Source organism: Aegilops tauschii, chromosome 2, assembly GCF_002575655.3.
Source record: "Aegilops tauschii subsp. strangulata cultivar AL8/78 chromosome 2, Aet v6.0, whole genome shotgun sequence".
Lineage (NCBI taxonomy): Eukaryota > Viridiplantae > Streptophyta > Magnoliopsida > Poales > Poaceae > Aegilops > Aegilops tauschii.
In genome coordinates this window covers 541,717,731-541,740,445 of record NC_053036.3, presented here as the reverse complement: position 1 = coordinate 541,740,445, position 22,715 = coordinate 541,717,731, and the positions used below count along the sequence as shown (strand labels likewise).

Here is a 22,715-nt window from a genome sequence, read left to right as displayed (position 1 = left end):
GCAGGACTGGTTCTGCGAGGCTCACAAGGAGCTGAAGGCCGCCCAGGGCGAGCTGGCCAAGCGCGATGTGGAGCTCACCATGAAGCTGGCCGACATCGAGAAGGCCCAGGAGACGGCGGAGGGCTTGGCCGCGGCAGCCGAGGCCGTCAGGACTCAGCACCAGGCCGCACTGAACTCCCAGGAGGAGGACCTCGCTGCGCGCGAGGAGAAGCTTGCCGCCACGCTCCGCGGCAAGGATGAAGAGGTGGAGAAGCTTGTCTTGCAGCGGACCAGTGAGCTGGAGCAGAGGCACAAAGAGGCGCTCGATGCCCAGGCCCAGGTTCACGCCGACAAGGTGAAGGAGCTGGAGGCGGAGAGCCAGCGCCGGGATTAGGCGCCCCGTTTCTTATCGCCGCTGCAGGTTCACAACCAAGACAATCACTATCTCTAGTTAGAACTGCAGCAACAATTTGATGTAATATAACTCTGCTCGGCTCATTCCCGCGGCGAGGCGGGCGATGGAGGAGGAGCGCGCGTGGATGTCCCTCTTGTTCTCATCCTCATACCTGTGAAGAAAGAGACTCCCTTATAAAGAGGTCCAACTCCTTCTAAACTAGCAATGTGGGACTAAACTTTAGTTCCTCCTCTTGCCTTGCATAAATGGGCTGTGTGAGCCTCTAGAATTTATTAGGAATTTCTGAAATTGCTATTGGGCTAGGTCCAAAATAAACAAAATTCCAGCGGGACCTTCCACGACGACTACTCACCCGGATCAGCAATAATTTTCCAACAAGACCTAAACCCTACGTGGGTCGTCGATAACACATACGGAGTATACTATTCAACTTTCACCGGCTAGCTAAAGCTAAAGCTAGGCGTGCCTTTCAACAGTCTCGCGTGCGCGTCCCTTTCCGCTCTTGTCCCTCTCGTTCGTGCAAGAGCAACGACTGACAATTCTCCCGGAAACAGTGCGTCGCCCCTCTCGGAAAATGCATCGTCTGGAACAGACATCGCATGTACAGTCCGGTCCAATCGAGCCAAGAAGCCATGCATGATGCTCACCGTCCATACATCTCTGGTGTGCTCACTTTTCCAAGTCACCACTCCACTTTTTCCAAGTCAAGTATCACTGGATATACTATTGACCGTTGGTCGATGACAAAACGAGCCACCCTGCACGGCAGGGGCCGGCTATAGCTAGGGTTTGACTGTATTACCCTAACTAAATTTTAAGTACTTACTGTCAGTAATGCGCTGTGCGACTACCCATAATGGGAGTAACATAGGTAGTAACATCACACATATCTAGATAATATAGATGATGTGGCAAGCAATAAATGAAGAAAGAGATGCATGTGGTAACATAGCTAGTTACTACTAATGTGAGTAACATCACACATATCAAGACAAGATGAGTCTATAGCCTAATAAGACTAGCCACAGTGGGAGTAACTTCGGTAGTAACATCGAGTCCAACTCAGCAATTTTGCTTATGTGGCAATGAGTTAATGAGGAGAGATGTAGTACTAGTAACTTAGCTAGTTACTGTAACATCACATGTCCCAATGCAATATGAGTCTATAACGTACTCCCTCCATTCCACAATGTAGTGCTTCCTCTATATCCGTGCTTCAACTTTGACCGTAAATTTAACTACCAAGACCGATTGCGGCGGGAGCAAAAATTATATCAGTGAATTCGTATTCGAAAGAAGTTTTTAATTATGTAAATTTTTCACCCGCCGCAGTCGGTCTCGTTCGTTAAATTTATGGTCAAAGTTCGACCTCGGGAAGCGCGGGCGCACTATATTTTGGAATGGAGGGAGTAATAAATGAAGCTTTGCATGTTACCACACTTATGTTACTACCCACTATTGAGGTAGTAATATAGAGTAGTAACATGGGCATGTTACTACTCTATGTTACTACCCATTGTGGCTAGTCTAAATGAAGTGTTGTATGTTACCACACATATGTTACTCCCCACTATAGAGATAGTAACATAGAGTAGTAACATGGACATGTTACTACACATTGTGGCTAGTCTGAGCAGCATCGCAGGCTTGCAGCTCCCGATGCTACTGTTTTTGCACGCAGCGTCGCACCGACCTCGGCGTGCAGGTGCAGGTGCAGGTGCAGCTGGTCAAAACTTCGGGCTCCCGCGCCACGAGCGACTCTCTTCAGCTTTCGCCAAGGCCGTGGAACCAGTGGGCTGTTTACACCTGGTTTAAGTTGTTAAGACAGAGTTAATTACTTGTTGCTTGCAGATAGATCGATAAGGCTACCCCTAACCCTAATTTACAGAGATGATTAACCAACTTGATGCAGGAACTAGTAATTTACAGAGTACGTACATGTCTAGTGGAGTATAGTAGTACCATGTTCTTTGCAAATTATTGCATCATGTTCTGTCACTAACTATCCAGCACAAAACTACTAAACTACAGAGATGATTAACCAAGTTGATGCAGGAACTAGTAGTAATTTACAGTACATGCGCATCACGAGAGGATTTATTTGGAAGGGCTACAAGCCTACAACTACTAGATCTCAAAATTTAAGATCGATCGAGGTGTCTCCTAGTCCTATCTAGTGGAGTACATATACGCCATGTTCTTTGCAAATTGCACCATGTTCAGTCACTGACCTACCTGCACAAAACCAGAACTCCCATCACATTATTTCAATTTTACTCATCGCCAGCAGAGATCACTGTAATGCCAAACAGGATTTCACATGGCTTTAGGAAGAACAACTCTCAAGTCCCACTTGTGACCTTATAACTAGCACTGTTTTATCACATGATACTAATTTAAGTCCAAGTAGTAGCATGCAGTGGACCGGATGGGTGGCAGACATAGTTGCATCGTCGATGCTAATCTAGGAGTAATCTAATTCATCTTTGCTATATACAGACGTGATAAACTCTTAGAAGTATATATGCGTTAGTATGTGTTGTATGCCTGTATGTGTTATGAGCCGCAAGTTGCAGCTCTAATAAGTTAGTAGACATTTAAGAAGTCTCTGGATGGTGTAGCAACATCATGGAGGTAGATCGAATCGACCGATCAAAGTACCACCACTTGTACTTGGCACCACTATAGTTGTGTTCCGTTTGGTTTGTTAATTGCGGTCTAATTAGGGGTACAACTGCGCGTACAGAGGGTGCGCATATCTTACTTGGAGCTTCAAGCATTTCACGTGCTGCCTCGCTGCAATTTGCGACTAGTTTGCAAATGCGGAACACACTGTGTACATTTGGGATCTCGACAGGCCTGCGACCAAGTCACTAAGAGACAGAGCCACTTGTCATCAACCGAGCGTGCGTCATGTTACTACCTGGAGTAGCTGCTACTTGGGGTTTAAGGAAAGGAAATGTGATGCTTTCACGTACCCCTTATTCCTTTTATTTCACTTTGAGTTTTCGCAGATAGATCGACGATCGATCGAGCTGTAATGATTAGCGATGAACAACAGGACAACTGATCGAAGAGACAAAGAGCAAAGAAGTACTCCCTCGGTAAAGAAATATAAGAGCGTCTGGAACAGAGGGGTACTCTAGAAGAAAAATACCAGAGAATCTGCCGTTGCGGCGCAGATGATCGACGGTCGATTTTGTTCCGGCCGTTTGGTTGCCTGTCGCACGTCGCGAGGGCAAGTAATCGATCGATCTTACCAACCAAATGATTAGCCACGTAGTACGATTATCACCGGCAACCTACTTCCCTCCACAATCATCGACGATGCAATGCAATGCAATGAACCCCTCGCCACCTTTAACCACCGGATGGGTATGTTTAGTCAGGCATCAAACATCCAAACCACCGCAGTCGGTGAGATTGGAATTAGAGGAGACGGACGAAGTCGACGATGCCCGGCGGTAAGTAGATCCCGAAATCTGAGAGGACCGTACAGTACTGCCAGAGCTATTCAAGCAAGTCAATGGCCATCGCCAACCGCCGAAATGATTAGCGCAATCACGAGCTGGCAGAGCTGAAAGCATATATAATATCAGCGCTTAGCCGGTGGAAGCATTATTAGGCGGAGTTGATCACATGTATGCACTACGCTCACCGGCCGTATGAATGCATGCTCTGGTGTGAATGGATCGATCCGTACAACGCCTCTCTCCGTCCACGCCCAGCAGCAAATCCAGTTGGAGGAGAAGGATGATGGGGTTGGGTTGGGTCCGTGGACATGCTGGGGCGCTGGATTCCACGGCCGTCCAAAAACGCAGAGGCTCTCTCTGACACCTTAGCTGCCGTAGATCTGTTGCAGGCGAGGGAGATGGGATGGTCAACGGCTCATTGGTCGAGGCAACGGTTGATGCGGCCTCGTTTGACTGAATATTGCCGGTGGGGGTCGTGGTAATTTTAGAGCTGTTTTCGTGGGATCTGAGCCTTCCAAGATGCTCCTACTGGAGAAGCAATGCCTGCAATTTTGATGGCGTAGGATAATGTGGGGGGTGCACTTGGCCACCTCGAAGAGCACATATATGTTTTGAGGAAAAAACGCCCGGAAAAAATTCCGTGTTAGGTTGATTTTCTGGGCCCCTGGATCCAAAGGTTTATCTTTTTCTTCCTTCCGCGCGCCTCGATCTACCCCACCTTCACTCCCCACAACCGGCGGACATTGTGGTGCACGGCCTCGCAGCCCCGCCCTCTTGTTAACCTTCCCCCACCGCCGTCTGTGACCATCTCTGCACCCCCACGACCTGCTTCATCACCTTCGCTTGGGACTTCGCAACTCATTGTTGCTTGCGGTGTCGTCTTCGGCAGGTCCTAGCTCGGCTTTGTCGGGGTCACTGCCTGTCGTCGTGCTCCTCACGTCGCCCCACCTTTGGCCTCACATGAGCCAGAAAAATTCAGGAGACACCAGAAAAAATTCTAGGCACGTGACGATTAGCACACGTATAAACGTGTTTTTTTCTAAATGGAAATGTGCTTATTCACATGGTGATGGTGCGATACATGAGGAGCAAACAATGACACCAACTCACCTTTTTAGGGTTGGCCACCATGGCGGAGGGGGAAGGGGGGGCATTCCTCACCTGAATATACTACATATTAAAGATCAAGATTTTCATGGGGATAGATAATCATGCCATTGGTTTCTCGCTATCTTCTGCTCTCTTTTTTTGCGGCTCTTTTATCTTTTGCTCGAATGACCTAAACATGAGAAACCATGGAGTGGAATCATCGATGTTAGCTAGTATTATTAGAAGCGAGGTTCCCCACCTGAATCAACTGCTAAGGACCAAAATTACAACATCGTGGGTGGCAATTGGGTTGTGGTCATCTTTTTGCTTCGATGACCTAAACCGGTGAGACCGCGGAGAGAAATCGATGATGATGTTAGCTAACATTATTGATAGCCGACTGATCACCGCTGTGAAGAACTTTTGCCGTGTGCGCATCCCAAATCTTCCAAAAAAAATCACAAAGAGGAGCCCGTGCGGTGCCAAACATGCACCAAGCTGTAGCAGTCCCCGAATAGTTGAATAACATGTGGGTGCAATCCTTGTCCACGTTGTTGCAGCCCCCGAATAGTTCAATAATATGTGGGCGCAATCCATGGCGTCGAATGACATATCTGATGCATATCTGATGCGATGAGTGATTAAGAGTATGCTTGCGGGTGCGCTTCTTAATCCCGTCTTCTCTAAATATATGGTATACATGCTTGTACGTATCATAGAAAAATAATATGGCCTCACCTTTTCTTTTCACTTGGCTATCCAACCTCTGCGGGCGGCTTTTTGTTTTCCTCACAATATATTACTATAAAAAATAAAGTTAATCAGTCGCAACAGAAAATGGCAACCTAAAAATGAGCTGTTTTAAATCGGGCAAGCTCCTCTATCACATTTTTCTTTTTGCGAGTTCCTTTAACACAATTGTTGAAGGATGCAACTGTTGAAGGGGTAAAGTCGCTGTTGGGGGTACGTGGCCGGAGGAGCTCGCAGAAAGTATGTTGTCGTTAGGCAACAGTAGATATTCATGTGTTATTCCTTTTTTTTTTGCCTGCGAATTTCCTTGCGTTATTCCTTGTTCTCTCTTCGTGATCTGCACGCATTGTAACAGAGCCGACCTCATGTACGCGCATCTAGGGATTCGCCTTGGCCATGTTTCACCTATTTTCGTTCACATCAACAGCAGAAAAAAGCAGGCAAATCGAGCGAGCCAGAGGATGCGGATGCTGCAACGGTTGGCTGCCCTGGCCACTCGACGGACGCATCGGCCGCTCTACACGATGATCTCTCCATGGTTATTCGAGAGGTGGAGACCACGGCCAAGAGTCGTCGCAAAGCCTGGGAGGAGGCGAAGTGCAAGTGGCTCTGCCAAGTCTGACTGAACGGGCGGTTAAGAGTCCATTACTATTCAGCTCCAAAAACAAAAAACAAAGAAGTCTATTACTACTACTCTACTGATAGTTTTTATCTGCTCCAGATAAAATTATTGTAACATTATATTTTTGGTGTTTAAGGAGTGGAGCGATTTAATCTGTCAAAAGAAAAAGCTCGATAACCAAAGTAGTGTCCATGGCCATCTATATATCCCTCCAGGCTTCGACGACGAGCCCATGGACTACCATCTCATCGGTTTGCCGCTCTGGTGGCCGGCGAGGGGAGGGAGGATTCCTGGTGCCTTGATATAGTCAATACTTTAGGTTAGGTTTTTTAGTCCTCACGGGGGCGGGGCCATGGCGGATGGTGGTGATTCTTCTTCGAGCTGATCTTTCGGGTTTCAATCCTTCTCTAGTTCGTCCATTAGAATATAGTCGATGGATCTCCGGTGTAAAACATGTTGTCTCCTTGGGGAGGTGATGTTAGGGTTTCTTGATGTACGTGCGAGGCGACGAGATTTGGTATGATCAATTTAATGGCTTAATGGCAACGATGGCAGCTTTGGGACGCTGATTCTTATGGTCATGTGCATGAAGACTTCCCGACTGTCATTGATATGGTCAAGCCGGCTCTGGTAAGGGAGTGGCAATGACGACACGTCAGCGGCTCGTTCTCATAGCGGTAGTGGTCACTCAGTGGTGCATGAATCTCGATGTAATTCTTAGGATGTTTGGGGTGCTTTGTACATTCAGTAAGCCATTATAATAGATCCATACCCCTTTTCGCAAAAATATAGTTAGAAAAAAAATGTTTTGTGCACTTTAACCATACGACCCTAACAAACTTTCGGTTAATAACAAGAAGCTACTATCCTTCGGGGACGAAAGAAAAAACAGTAGAGTAAAATCCAAGAGGGTTACGACTATATACTCCATTCCGATCTACCCTTGGATAAAAAGGCTAACCGTCCACAAATTCAAGTCAAAGCGCAACACATGACACTGCGTGAACAGCAAAAAGAATCTTGGTTAAATTTTCGCCAGGCAGTTGCAGGCCAGCACACATTTCCCCAAAGGTGGCAACAACAAACACAAGTCTATTCAGATGCTTCGAACTGGCATTCACAAACCTCATCTCAACTAATTAACTACTCCATTATTCAGAGAGATCAGAGAAATAAAAAACCCACAATCATCAAAAAATAAAAACAGTAGAAACTGCCGCTACCCCCCACGGAAACCCTACAATTAAGGTGGGCCCCACCGGACCCCTCGCCCTTTAAATGCCCCCTCGACGAACGCCCCCAAGCAGCGCAACAGCAACGCCACAACCAAAGCCCAAAATCCCGTAGGAGGAAAGGAAACGCTCCCGCTCTCGCCCGTGAAAACCACCGCCCGAAGATCTTCCCCCGGAGCGCCGGAGATGGAGCAGCTCGGGGGCAAGAAGTCGAACAAGATCACGGAGATCGTGCGGCTGCAGCAGATGCTCAAGAAGTGGCGCAAGCTCTCCGTCGCGTCCAAGTCCGACGCGGCGGCGGCCAGCACGCCCGCCGTGGCCACGGTCACCGCCGGCGGCAACGGCGAGAGCAAGGCCAAGAAGTTCCTGAAGCGGACGCTGTCCTTCACGGAGAGCCCGCCGTCGTCGGCGGCGTCGGGGCCGCCGCCCAAGGGCCACCTGGCGGTGTCGGTGGGCCCGGCGATGCGGCGGTTCGTGATCCCGACCGAGTACCTCAAGCACCAGGCGTTCGCGGCGCTGCTCCGGGAGGCGGAGGAGGAGTTCGGGTTCCAGCAGGAGGGCCTGCTCCGCATCCCCTGCGACGTGCCCGCCTTCGAGGCCATCCTCCGCGCCGTCGACAAGGGCCGCAAGCACAAGGACAACGCCGCCTTCTGCTACTGCAGCGCCGAGTTCGCCATCGCCGCCGCCGACGTCGGCACCCCCAACAACTCGCTCTGCAGATAATAAGCCCGGCCCGGCCGGCCGCCGGAGCCCGTCGTCACTCGCCGGCCACCATTAGCAGCAGTACCTGACCACCATCCTGTCTGTCCCACGAAAAATGCTCCTTTTTTTCCCGTTCTTCTTCTTCTTCTTCGGTCCTGTTTTCTCAGCGTCGTGATGGTGAGGGATGATTCGACGTACGGTATCTCCCCCCACGGTTTTTTCTTAGTAGGAATTATTACCACTGCCCGCATTCTTCCTCTGATGATGATCTGGATTAGCCGGTTGATGTAATGCATGCATGCGGACGCCATTGATCTTATCATGGAAAGATTGGATGTGAAAAATTAAGGACGGTTTTTTCTCTCTTGATTGATTTGTTTTTGCCCATTTACCAGGGATCTGTTGCGATGTCACCGGAAATATTTTGAATGTTCTCTTTCATACGCTGCAGTTATGGCCTTTACATATTTCGCGTGCGTACATCTCGCCGGCCGTTGTTCTAAAACAATCTTAACTATTCTTCAGGAAAAAAGAAACAATCTTGACTATTGGCGCGCATGTGTACCCGCAGGTAAAATGAATCCAACTTTAGATCGCAGTACTACGTGGTGCAATTCGATCCCAAAAAAAGTCACCACATGCACCCAACGATTTTTCTTAATAAAAAAAAGGCACTGCCACAGTGGCGTTTTTGCTGCTTTTTTAGGGAGCCTTTCTACTACTGTTTTTACCACTGGTCGTCACATGAGGCAAAGCGTCAGGTGAGCACTGTGCGGCATTGCCTGAAGCCGAGTACAGAAACGGCCATGGGATAAAACACACACTTGTACGGTGCAAAGCAAAACGGGCGACCAACAGTACGACGAAGCTAGGTGACATACAGTACCAGTAGGGACAAGCACGGCACCCAGATTCATGGAGGCCACTGTTCATGTGTTTAATTTCCTTGTTATTTTTTCTGATTTTCAGGCTGGCCGGCACAACACAATACCTTCAGAGATGCATGCATTGTGTCTGTTTGTGGCTCCGTTCAGTTTACCCCTTTTAGTTCTTGTGTTTTCTGTTGTGATTTTCACGGCACAACCGGGGCATTCGGAGTTACTCCCTCCGTCCCATAATATAAGAACGTTTTTAATACTACATTAGTTATAAACAAGGGATGCATCTAGCACAACGGAATATTGGAGGGTCGTCGAACTTTTTGAACGGACGAGGATCTAACCGACTAATCCTACTTATCCACGGGCCCCATATCCCTCTGCTTTTCCGTTTGTTGTTGTGTGCCACACTTTCATTCATGAACCTTTCTCGGGAGCCCGAACCAAAAGGAAAGGAAAAGCGGCCCCTCTTTTGCAAGCCGGGTAGTGATGATGAGATTCCCTCAAAAGCTTGCACGAGTCTCCGAGCGAGAAAAGTGGGCGCTGCAGCAGCACTTGCACGCATCTCGTCGTCCGCCGACCTTGAAATTGAATGGATGGATCCTCTCCAAAGGTTTCTCTGGTCCAACAGTGAGCATCTCGATGAGAAGAAGATGTTGCTTGCTTCTCCTCGCATCCCGATGCGCCCCGTTCCGTTAGATCAGGTCCACCTCTCTCTCGTGCCTGTGGATCGTAGCCTCGTAGCAGCTACTGTAGGTTGAATTCTAATCTTGGTTAGGAGCACGAGACTGTTCAGCCCGATGCGCTTTGGAATGGAGATATACAGCCCCCCTCCCGGAAAGTCCACACATGCGCCGTTTGTTTTTCGCCAGGAACATGGCCTGCATGTATCCCGATCGTCATGATGGACGGCTTGCTTGACGACCTCTAGAAGCAATGGGTTTGTGCTGGTCAGTTGATCATGATCGTGTTAGGAAAAATATGCACTGTAGAACTATTTGACAGACTGAATTTTCAGCAACATGCAATGTCCGATTGTCTAGCCGATCACTAGCAACGATAGTAAGCAGCTTTTTGGAGTGTGAACTGGCTTCAACGGTTAACCATCTGAAACAGTTACTGTTAGGGTTCATAGGCTATGGTGATGGAGCCAGCCTCTACGGGCAGCGGCATGTGGTCTGCACGTTGCGAGGTGTCAAAGCCAGTAATGGAGCGTCCGTCCCCGGAGGCCGGGCCGAATAGTTTATAATCTAATCGCCATTGATGATGGGGGAGTCGCCGGCCATTGCCCACTGGCCTTGCGGTACCTGCAAGGACGGACGTACCACCTTCAGATGCCGCCTAATTTTAGTACCAGTACTTGCATCGGATCCACAAATTCCACACACAGATCCATTTGCACCCCCATTTTCTTTTCAGTTAATAATTAGCGCTTTCCCAACATTGTTTGCATCACAAACTGCTAGCGGTTGCCGCTACCGAGTCGCCGCATGTGCGCCTCACGTGACCGTCCACTGGGAAAAACCTTTTTTTTTCTTGAGAGAGAAGAGAAGTCCACTGGTGAAAACTGCATTTGAAGTTTTGCACTAGTCAGGCTTTTCAATTTATCTGTCCTTCTGTCTCTGCTGGAGCGATGCTTGCAGCCCCCCAAAAAAAGTTTCACAGAAACCCGGCAGGGGCTTTGCCTATTCATTAAGAAGAGAGAATACATACCTGTCAAAAAAAAAATACCTGTCAAAAAAAGAAGAGAGAATACATACAGGTATTTAGTCCAAACTAGAGACGTGTGTTTTTTTGTGGAACACGTCGAGATCGTAGCCAAAAAATGGATAGATCTTCTAGAAATGTCACCATTCCTTCGCGGTTCAGTCAAAATTGTGAAAAGACCAGACTGTGGGGGGGGGGGGGGGGGGGGGAAGGCAAGTCTGGTCTATGGAAAATATAAGCGATGTGCAAAACGCAAGTTGGGCACTTGGGCCTATTTGGCCTCTAGATGGAATGGACCTCAAGAACCGTGTGTGGAACGCGAAGGACGTTTCAATCAACATTGCATCATCTCTGCCCCAATTAGTTGTTTATTATTAATACATGATTGTTGGACTGCGCGCGTGTTTTTTATTATTCTGATGATCAGCAGCTCATGCATGATTGTTGTTAATACATCAGAGAAGTGGCGGGAGTTGTTTCTCAGCAGAGCAATATATTTTTGTCAACGAAATGAGGACTCTTCTTGTTTATATATAGGATAATAATGCACATAAATGATGGGAGATTCCAGTTCCAGTGGGCAAGTTAGTTGTGAAACAAACAACTTTTTTTAAGCTCAAAAGATAATATGTCTGAACTGCAATTGGTGGATGCAATTATACAAGTATAATGCCGTTCCTTCCTTGTGACAAGTTAAATATCATGAAAAGCAATCAGACTTGACCTGATGATGATACAAAGTCTTCATTTGACCCAGGGTGGGTGTCTGTGCACTAGTATAAGTGTATCAATATATACGGTAAATAGCTAAATTCTTGCCAGAACCGAAGTTAAATAGTCTCACATATATATATATATACATTGCTCAATCTGCACTCGATCTTCATGTTGATCTTCGGTTATCAAAATGTATGATTGACAGTACGAACTCTCTAGTTGTTTTATTGTACTGCCTTGTAGCTGAATTTACTTCACCCTTAAGCTAATCTGGGCACGATGTTATCACACGAAAGTCTCATAAGGCGACTCAAAGTCCAATACAAAGGCATAATCAAGTACATAGGAGCTTATCTGCTTATGCAAACGTCTTCTGTTCCCTTGTAAGCAGGGAATGCTTTTGCGTCTCTTCAAAGGTCAAACTAGCTAGCTAGTCTGAACTCTGAACCTGTACAGGGTAAGCCTAGTGCACATTTGCCTCGCTCGATATCAAGATCCATGGACATTGAAGCATGAACAAAACGGTCTTGCCATGCATACGAGCATGTGAGGATGCACCTCGATTTTAAGGCGGCGCATAGCTTTGCAACGTCGCTATGTTTCCAAGCATGGATGATGGGTGCGCATGCAGTTAGAACAGGAAATGCTGGACACATGTGGGGTTGTTTGCAACTGTCAAGAGCGTAGAAGCATGAGATCGAGAAGGTTGTGCGAATTGGAGGCGCCATTCAATTGGATCCAGTCGCATACTCGCATGTGGTGAGATATGGGAAGATTTTGGTTGCCCATGTTTTGGTTCTAGCTTGTCTAGGAGCAGGAGGTGTGCACATTCAGGCAGAAGAGACTTCCAGAGAGATGTTGGAGCATGTGGTCTTACCAAAGGAAGATATGAGCATGTGTTATCCACCATCCATAGATACTTCGCGCTGATGTTCCATGTGCGTATAGAACTAAATAGGGTCCGTCTGTCTATATATGGTGGCACAAGCAGGCTTCAGATTTATGTCTGACAATAGCGGAGAGAGACACTGATAGTAACGGCACAGTGCATAGATCATGACTGAAATGTCGAGTGTTTTGCATGATTGAGATTAAGTGCACGCATGGATCACCTAGCTAGCACAGCAGACCAGCACGGATATCATGATCGTGACAAGATCCTACTAGCTGACGTTTTGCGCGGTCGATCCATCTCGCTGTCAGTGCATATATACTGATGGATCATGTCGTAGTGGATGCCGATTTGCCGAATGCTTGTGCATATATGGCCTCTTTAGGTTTAATTGGCAAGATGACGAGGCAGTGATGCGCTTCATGAGAGACACCGTGCATGTGGCAGGATCATCCTAGCTCACATTTGCGCAATCTTGATGGATGCTGCCTGAGTGGATGATTGATGCGTCATGAGTTCATGACTGTCTGCGTCCATAGTTTCAGGTTTCAGGTTTCAGGATGGACCACGCCGGCGGCCGGTCTGCCGTGCCGTCGACCCACTGTCGTTAGGGTGCCGAGCAGCCGTGGCCCCGGCGCCCCGGTGAAGAAAATAGAGGGAACAGGTTGATGATCGCCGGGCTTAGCATATGTTAGCTAGGAATCGGAATCAACACGTATGGATTCGGACACGGCGGCCATGCCATCCATCCATGTGACAGACAGAGACCTGTATCTGTATGTACTGTACGTCAATGCTGCCCACGCTCCACGTTTTGCTGTCTTTGGTTGATCTGCTGCCATGAAAGAGAAAGACTGGCCGTGGATAGGGATCGATCGATCTCACGGCCGGGCGGGGCGAGTATGCACGCATGCAAGTGTCCAGAAACAAGCAGGCAGGCAAACCGACCGGAAATGCAGTGCCGCGGCAGGAGCACGACGGTGGCCCGGCCGGGCAGGGCCAGTCGATCGACAAGGAGAAATCAGTGCACTGACGAAGCTGTCGATAGCACAGACGGGCATTGTAGTTTGGTTCGCGGCTGCAGTCCATGGCGCACGAGCTAAACGAGTGGTATACGCATTGCTCGAGGCATGGGGCTAGCGCAGGCGACGGTGTGGTCGATGCGCCTCCGATCGACGGGTTGAAGCTGAAGCCGGCGGATGGCCGATGGCGGTGGCGGTGCCTGCAGGTGCAGCAGCCCATTCCTTGGTCATCTATCGCGACGGAGCGTCCTCCCACAGTCCCACCCATCAATCCACTAGGAGCGAACATCACTTTTTTTTTCTTGCTTTTTTTTTTAAGATGTACACCCGTAGGCATAAATTACTTGTATTCATAGTAGTGAATGAAGATATAGAGATAAAACGCATACAAGCAACAAAAGAATAAGGGAGAACCAAGCGGTTGTACTCCGCATATCGCCTTAGACGTGACTACCAAGCACTGACGATCTTCGTCATCGCCAAAGAAGAAGAGCACAGTCCACATCTTGACACTAAAGAAACCCCTAACCGGGAGGCATTAACGAGTCGTGATAGTCATCAAGATACCAACCCTCAAAGACTGGATCTAGTCCGGTAAGGAACACCGACAGGAGGAGCCCTCCGAGCATCTTCAACGTCGGATCCAGGTTGATGTCGCTTTTTCCAAAAAGGGAGGAAGGGACCGTCTAAACAAGACGGTTGATTTCCCTCTTTCTATCCTAACCGTTCGATCGAAATCCAACACCTCACACAGTGCCTTTAACTTCCAACTATTTCACACATGATCTAGTCATATTCTTCCTTCAACTGCAGCCCCACCATCTGTGCCGCTGGCCAAAGCGCTTGTCTTCACCACCCATGATCGGTGTCACTACCACACGGGCCTCACCTCCCCGCCCATTCATCCCTCTGAACCTCCTCGTGCACCAAATTTTCAGCCCTTATACAAACCAATCAACCTTCGGACTATCGTCCATCTGCGTCGCGGCTATTGTGGTGTCGCAGTTTCCAATTTCTTCTGTACGAAGCCTCGCCGCCGTTTTCGACCATGGAATCAACGAACGCAAACAAAAATCAGATAACCTTTGTTAGGCTAAATGGTATATTCAAACCAGTAGGATTACCAAAACCGAAAAAAGGAAAAAGACGTTGTTAGTCTCGTTCAAAGTCCATAGGAAATTGTTGTGGTTTCAAAAAGCGCCATGGCTATGTGTTCCCGTACCGATTCCTAATAGGAATCTCCAACGGGCTACGACTAGAGGGTTTGCCCATTAGCGTAGTTTGCTCGCTACGCGCTATAGGTTCACTCTGCTTCGGTTTTATTCAGGGTTTTTTGTTTTCTTTTATATACTTTTCATCGGTTTCTCTTTGGGTTTTTTTTCTTCATTTTACTTTGGGTTTTCTTTTTCCCCTTTGTTTTCCTTTGGGTTTTTTGTTGTTTTTTTGCTTTCATTTTTGTTTCTTTGGCCTTTTGTCGTTTTTCTTTTTTCAACACATGTCTATTTTTTTCCAGTACACAAAGTACATTTTTAGAAACACGTGAAACTTTTACCTGATACATGTTGACACTTTTCAAATACAAGTTGTACGACCATTCATTTTCATTGAATATTTTTTGAACTTCACGGACATTTTTTTAAACCCGTGAATATTTATTAATATGTGTAATTTAAATATACTCCATAAATAAAGTAAAAAGGAGGGGAAATTGATATGACGTCAGCATGACGAGCCACATCGTACTGGGCCGGCCCACCACATAGCCGCTCCCTTCTTCGGAGAAAGAGCCATTGCGCGCCCTCGAAGTCTATACAGAAAGGCCCCCTAAAAGCCCAACAAGACGCCCACTCCCCTCCCTCCCGCAAACCTCAAACCCCACGACCGCTCCGGCCGCTCCGACAGCAGCGAAGCGCAACCTCGTCGGCGATGACTCGCATCACCGCGCCGGAGCTGTCGCCCTCGCCCCCGGACTCCCCGCCTCCCGCTCGCCGCTCCCCGGCCCCGGCGACCCCGCCCTCCCGCCGCCGCCCCTCCCCGTCCCCGTCCCTCGCGCTCACGCCCTCCTCCGCCTCCACCTCCGCCACCTCCTCGAGGCCCAGGCCCCGGCCCTCGCCCAAGAGGACCTACTCGCCGGCGCAGTGGGTCCCCTTCTCCTCCCACCCCGCCTTCGCGCTCCGCGGTGCCCTGGGCGGCGGCGGTGCCGCGTGGGATGCCGCCGGGTCGAGGCTCTACGTCTGGGACCCTTCGGCGCGCGGCGCCCACCGGGTGTCCGTGCGGATCCGCGACGCCGAGGCGGAGTGGGACGGGGAGGAGGTCTCCGTCGAAGCCGCCGTGCCTTCTGAGGTGAAGTGATTTCTCCCCGTGGTTGCTTTCTCGTAGTATAAAGGCACTGTGAAATGGTAGGGATAGGCATCGGTTCTCCCCGTTCCCTGGTCACTAGGTCAGAGCCATATGTTTGAGAATCTACATTGGTGTCTGGGGCAATTTGCAATTCACTAGTACTTCTGTGTGTGAACAAAAATGGGGAGAAGCTTCTCTGTGTGATGTTGTGCAACTGGACATAGTGTGGAGCATTTGGATTTCTTAGTGTCGGATCGTATGTTAATTTAGGTAGTACTCTTTGCTACCCTAAGCACAATATTTCCAAGAGGTTTGTACTGTGATGTAGGAAATATAGTGCGGCATATTATCTAATTTTTACAAATGGGAAGTCGATATTATGATGTGCGATGGGCACATGGTGGGAAAGATGGGTCTACCTTCCCCTATATTTGTACGGAGGTTAGGTTTTAAACGGTTCCACAACATTAAAGTTTCTCTGAGCTCATTTTTTATGTAGTAGCATATAATAATATAACTATGTAAAATAAGTTTTTGGCATCACATGGTATACTATCAGCTACCATGTTTCTAGGCATGAAAATGCACCACCTATGTTGTGCATTTTCACGTTTTGGAGATCTGACGAGAACATACATGGGAGAGGCTGAGGCATAGTTGTACATTTTTTATTTGGATGTGGACTAAGGCTTCAAAAGAAAGTTATTGATTCCCTCCTCATATTGGGGAAATTTCAAAGTTTTAAATATCCGGCTATAGCTTCGCTATAGCCCTGCTATAGCCTTTGAGCTCTCCTGCTAAAGCTATGCAATTTTAATACTAAATTGAAAATGATGCTAATAGCCCGCTATTTCCCGCTGGCGCTAAATTTGGAGTCATTTAGCCCACTAAGGCGCTATATGAAACCATCCCGCTGCATTATTCTATTGTTCTTGTTTCTGATATATCTGGTGCATAGTGTGAAGCTTGGTTATTGAATTAAGATACCTGATTGGAGCTCTGGTTTTGTTGTGCGAACATGTGTTTATGTCAAGTATATGCGATACATCACATATGAAGCCTGATTTTATACCTATTTTTTAAAATCATAATTTAAGAAAACGCTAAATGGGGCTTAGCTTCGCTATAGCTTTTAATAGCTTCTGGCCGAGTCGCCGCTAAATGGCATAGCCCACTATTTAATACATTGGGAAATTTCCATTCCTGACAGTGATATGATAGCTTTTTTGGAATGTGTGTATTCCTATGCCAAAAATAAGGCCTATTTTACATTTCTACCTAACTGGTTTTGGTTGCAGCATTATTTGCTTCCTTTGATCTCACTTTTTGTCATGAAATGCCGTCATAGTTGAATTGAGAAAACTTTTATGCTTTTGTACTCATTGCTTGTGAGGTGGTAATCTTTTATAAGTTTCCACAGTAGGTATTCTTTCTTTACCATGATGATTGTTCTGTACTATCTTGCATTGACATAATCGATGTCGCTCCTGTGCTGTCCAGATGTTGATGCCGGAGATGGATCTTGGTTACGAGGTCACTCATATATCACTTAATACGGATGGGTCATCATTACTCCTAGCTGGATCACATAACATAAATGTTCTGTATGTACATGAGAGGGTATCAGAAGATGGTGATACAATCATATGCAGGTATATATCTTCATCACAACCATATCTCATGTTGATAATGCACTCTTGCTCCTTTATTTCCTGAATGTTCTGAGATTATTCTAGTTATGAATATTTTTCTTGCAATTAAAAATTAAAACCAGTGGAAGAATATTCTTTTATTTCTCCTGCATGTCATTAGTCATGCACATCAAGAAATCTTCTGCTCTTCTCATTAGTCATGCACATCAAGAGCAATCTTCTACTCTTCTCATTGGGTATTAAAGAAGGCGTCTACAGAGTTTTCATTCACTCTGCAGTTTAGATTAATGGGATGTATAGCTATCTTTTCTTCTTCTTTTGATGCCATTGACCCATTGTTCATAACTTCATTATACTATAATGTTACCTTCCCCTGCATTTGACTACAGGACCGCACCAGTTGCTTCTCAGATTTTACCTACCAATAACAATGGCATAAAAGTTCTGCAGACATCTTGGCACCCTTTTAGCAGCAGCCATTTTGGTGTTTTGACATCAGATGCTGTTTTCAGGTATGCTAAAATGGATTTTGGTGCTACATGGAGGGGCTAATTTAAGCTTATTTAACATGCAATTTGTTGGAGTTTATGTAAATGGGAAATGTATTTTCCTCTGTCCATTCCCATATCAAGTACCCTTTTTTTCTGTGTGTCATCATGTATATTTATTTATCTCTACGCCCATTCTTCATCTCTTCTTAAAAAACTGATACAATATTCTTAGATCAACATAATGGAACCACTATATTAAATTTTCTGTAAGATAAAATAATCAAGAGCCATCTATGCAGGTTATTTGATCTCTCATTTGATTTAGAGCAACCAGAGCAGGAATTTTATTTGCAGCCAATTCTACCTGGAAGATGTCAGAATGCATCGTCAATTTGTCCAGTGGCATTCTCTTATGGCAGTGATCATCTGTGGGATAGATTTTCGGTATGTCTCTTGGTTGCAGTTGCCTAGATAATAGAAGCCCTCTCAAAAATAAACTTGCCCAGAATAGTTTACAAAGTTATCAGGATCATTATTTTAATATAGCAAGCAAGATAGTATCACACTTAGAGTAACTTCAAACAGCTCTAGAGCAATTTGGTGGTGAATTTTGCATATGGGAATTTATCGTTTTGCTAGTTTAAGGTTTTAAGCTTATTACATGGTACAAATATTTATGGTATCAATTGATATTACTACACTATCTATACAGCATCTTTGTCCAATGAATTTGGGAATGCCATGCTTATTTACTGTTTCTGTATGACACTATCAATGCTATTTTTTTTGTGTGTGAAGTCTACACCGTGCTGTTCATAACAGAATTTTTTCATGCATTTCAATTTTTCTTTCAAGTTGTCATTTGATATGTTGTTTGGACATACATGTGTAGTCTCTTCAAAGTTACCTTGATTAGGATTAATGTTTTGTATGTTGAGTAGTCAATCCCTGTGCTTTTTTTCACATGTAAGCCTGTTTATGCAGGTTTTCATCTTGTTCAGTGATGGTTCAATTTTTGTGCTCTGCCCCGTTGTTCCATTTGGATGGTAATATTGCACTTCTATCTGCCCCCTTCTTTCAGCGCTTATCATTTTTATGTTGCCTAACATTTTATTTCGATATGTTGCCTAACATTGTGAGAACTACTTAATTTCATGCTGTAGGTTGTACTTTATCTACATTGATTTGGCAATTATTTTCTATGATGCAGTGACTATAGTAAGAAACATATTGAAGAGATATATGAAGATGTTAATACATTTGGGCTGAAATCTTCAAATCCAAATGTTGTCACGAACTCACATTTGGCCATTGCATGGTTGGAGGCAACATTTCCGGAGCTGTTACGTCAATCAGCAGATAGCAGCACACTGATGTCAAGAGCTCGTGCATATGCCCCAGTAGACGATTCTCTAACTCTACAGGTATGCTTCTATTGACTTTCTGAAATATATCTGAGAATGACCGAGCAAGTGTAGCTCTATGTGTTTAACTGGAGAATTCAGCTTGTGGTGTTCGAATAGGGCTGATGCTTTTATTATCTTGGGATGGCTAGACGTATGAAAATTTTTCATGCATTATTGCATTCGGTTTTAACACGTGAATATCAAGTAAACACCTTTAGAAGGAAAAAAGTAAGCACCTTTTGAAGGAACAAAGTAAATTACTTTTGGTCAGAAATATTTTGAGGTGAGATTTGACCGTGGATACAAGTAGCAAATCGCCTCTATTCCTTGCTGTATATAAAGTTAGGATGCTGTAACACAACCATGATGAAGAGGAAGGAAAAAGGCATGCCTCTTAAACTAGTAATTTGTTCATTTAAGTGCTCATAGTCAATCCGATGCTTTTCTAGTACATAAGATTGTTGATTTGTAAGAGTAGGAGCCATTTGGCTCGTGACCAAACATTTGCCACAGATTGCACAGTCATGTCTGCAACACTCACGTGTACACGTGACACTTCCTCTGCAGGCGCAGTTTTGCTACTGTAATTGTGTCAGCAAATATATTTTTCGAGAAATGTGTCAACAAATATTGTACCCACAGTTTTGGTCATGGACGGACAATTGGTTAAATGTTTTGATAGCCAGCACGCTTTGGAGGAAGAAAATAGTAAACACTATGTTGAACATTGATTCTACTGTTTTAAATTCTCTTTGAAAATCACTGTTGTGGTTATATTTGGTTGACTTACTATAGGTATAAAATTTTCTATTTGTAAATCTACCACTCATTTTGAATTCTGAAGTTCCTTGGAAACAAGACCAATCTGTAGTCTAACTTAAATGTTAAAGTTTACGAAACATGTTATACAGAAAATCAACAAAATACCAACTATTCCTGAACTGCTTTGATAACCGAGAAATATCATCATTTCTTGTCATGAGAAATTTAGAATTTGGTTCTCCAAATTCTGACTGCTATTTTCTATGTGACCTTCATTCTATGTTTTTATCATGAATCAATGTGTATTAAGATTGAGCACCCATGCAGGGGCCTCTTTGTAGAGTTTGCGAGGAAAACAATGAACTCGAAGGCAAGAACAGCTCTTGTGAAGGTAAAGCTGTGGGTTTTGTGTACAGCTCTGTTGGAAAAGATTCAGTTCTTGTAACTGCCTGGGGTAGTGGACAGCTCCAGATTGATGCTCTAGCCGATGAAATCCAACCACAATGGAGCATTGGGGTTCCTACTCGCCTTAATGTTGATTCACATGGACGCATAAAGAGCGTTGCTATGATATGTGACTCTAATCCACAAGATTCGTCGGCCCTGAGATCACATCGTTCATCCAGTATGGGGTCAAATGTGAAGAGCAATACAGAAGCTGTCTGGATGGGACACTCTCCTCCTTTGCTAAGGCTCTCAATTGTGGATTTGGCACTACCAAAAACTTCTAACGGTAGCTCTTTATCGTTATTTCTGGACCCCCTTGTCCCGGAGAGATTTTATTGTGCACATGGCGGGGGACTTGACATGGTCACGTTGCACTTCCTGCCATTTTCATACCCTGAAATGGCTTCCACACCACCCTCCGTGCATCCTGTACTCACCACAGGCAACAGCGATACAAGTTCTCCCTTCCTTTCTGGATTTGTCGCCATAGCGGATGCATATGGCCATGTGCAGTTAGTTGGCATCACATATACTGGTGAGTGCTTTGTGGTGGAGATGAAAGGTTGGAAGGAACCAACACCTCTTCAGCTTGACATATGTAGCAAGGACATCAAGGATGTGGAATCTTCGACAACTGGAATGATCAGCAAAGAACTTCTTGCTGGTCCAGATCCACCTATACTTCCATCTTCAACAAGCCTGAGGTCGTTGACTCCTGACTCCATCGAAGGGAAGTCCACACTTCATCACTATATTAAGGTTTTCCATGAGCACTATGTGGAGTATGGGCACAAGGTAAGAGCTATCATCATGGTATTTTGTGCATATCCCTTATCAACTTAGTCTCGAATATGCATGAGTGTGCATATCATTATTAAAGAAGAAAGGCAAAGAGTGCCTCCACCAACTTAGAATATGTCATATGCCATTGTTGGTGCACAAGTAAAAGTCATTCCATTCTGGAGATAACTGAACCTGTTACATCTTTCAATCCCCACAATATAAGCATATCACTAACGATCGTGGGTTCATTTGAATGATGTTCAGGTTTTCATCGAGCTCAAGGAACACGAAGATTATGTGAAGACAGAGATTGAAGACAAGCAGAAACGCTTACAAGCAGTGAAGCAGTCACTTCTGTCCATAGAAGCCAAAGACGAGGAGATAAACAAGCGGGTTAATCGGGCCTCCAAGGTATACGACCTGTTGGAAAAGCGCATAGAAAGCTTCAAGATGCTGCCTGCCGCAAACAAGAAACCGTTGTCACAAGCGGAGCTGGAGTTCAAGTCACAGCTTGGTCCGTAGTCGAGAAACCTGACCTCACATATTCTTCCCGTACAGCTTCATCATGCCCTAACATGCTTCCTACCTGCTAAAACTTGTGCAGATAGGTTTGCGGACGTGGAGCTGGACGCTCTGCGTACTTCCATTGCTGCCCTGAGCGCGAGGATGAAACGGTTCACCCAACCATCCCTGGGCGGTGGTGCAGCTGGCACAGGAATGGCGCCATTTCAGGCGCCGAAGGCCGGAAGAGGCCACGTTTCGGAGTCCCAGATGTCGCTGATGAAGTCTTCGCTGGAGAGGCTGTCGCTCCTCAACGAGGAGAACAATCAGAAGCTACGGGTCATCGAGACTGAACTCAAGAACAAGGAACAGCAGTAGTACTGTAGTCGGTGATACTTGGTTTTGAATCGCACCCATGTTCTCGGCACGAGACAGGGAATTGGTGGCAGATGTTGGCTCAAAAACTATGGAGGGCTCGGTCCTTCCGGATCGTGTCGTGCTCGTAGGTTGTTGGGACCGAGTGTGAATTATGCCCAACGCGGCGAAGATTGTGGAGAAAGTAGCCGACGCTACGTTTAAATCAGTTACTTTTGGTACAACTGCTTAAGAGGTTTGTTACTAACTCCTGGTATGACGTCCGAGGTCTATGTAGCCTTCAGTATGGTCGTGTATTTTTAGATTAGAAGATGTGAAGCCTGACAGTAAGGGTTTTTTTTTGTTGAGTTAATTAACGTGGTAGTATATGTTTGGTTCTTCCTGCTGCCTTATTTGGTTCATTATATTGATTGACGTATCCATGCTTGACTATTTCCGGCTGATGGACGCGGGCGCGATGGCGCGTCCTCGCTGCTCGCT

The 22,715-nt window shown here is 46.0% G+C and overlaps 2 protein-coding genes across 2 annotated transcripts; both read left to right on the top strand.

The window, feature by feature from the left end:
- The first annotated feature begins 7,639 nt into the window (after positions 1–7,639).
- On the top strand, positions 7,640–8,631 carry LOC109748331 (uncharacterized). Its single transcript, XM_020307363.3, has one exon. It carries the CDS (start codon positions 7,747–7,749, stop codon positions 8,281–8,283), a length of 537 nt encoding a protein of 178 aa, XP_020162952.1. The 5' UTR covers positions 7,640–7,746; the 3' UTR covers positions 8,284–8,631.
- Positions 8,632–15,322: 6,691 nt separating this feature from the next.
- LOC109748335 (nuclear pore complex protein NUP88) lies at positions 15,323–22,613 on the top strand. The gene is made up of 9 exons (XM_020307371.4): positions 15,323–15,821; positions 17,319–17,470; positions 17,860–17,982; positions 18,261–18,405; positions 18,946–19,007; positions 19,172–19,385; positions 20,457–21,371; positions 21,624–21,873; positions 21,964–22,613. The coding sequence occupies exons 1-9, from the start codon at positions 15,405–15,407 to the stop codon at positions 22,236–22,238; spliced, it is 2,553 nt and encodes an 850-aa protein (XP_020162960.1). The 5' UTR covers positions 15,323–15,404; the 3' UTR covers positions 22,239–22,613.
- Positions 22,614–22,715: the final 102 nt, after the last annotated feature.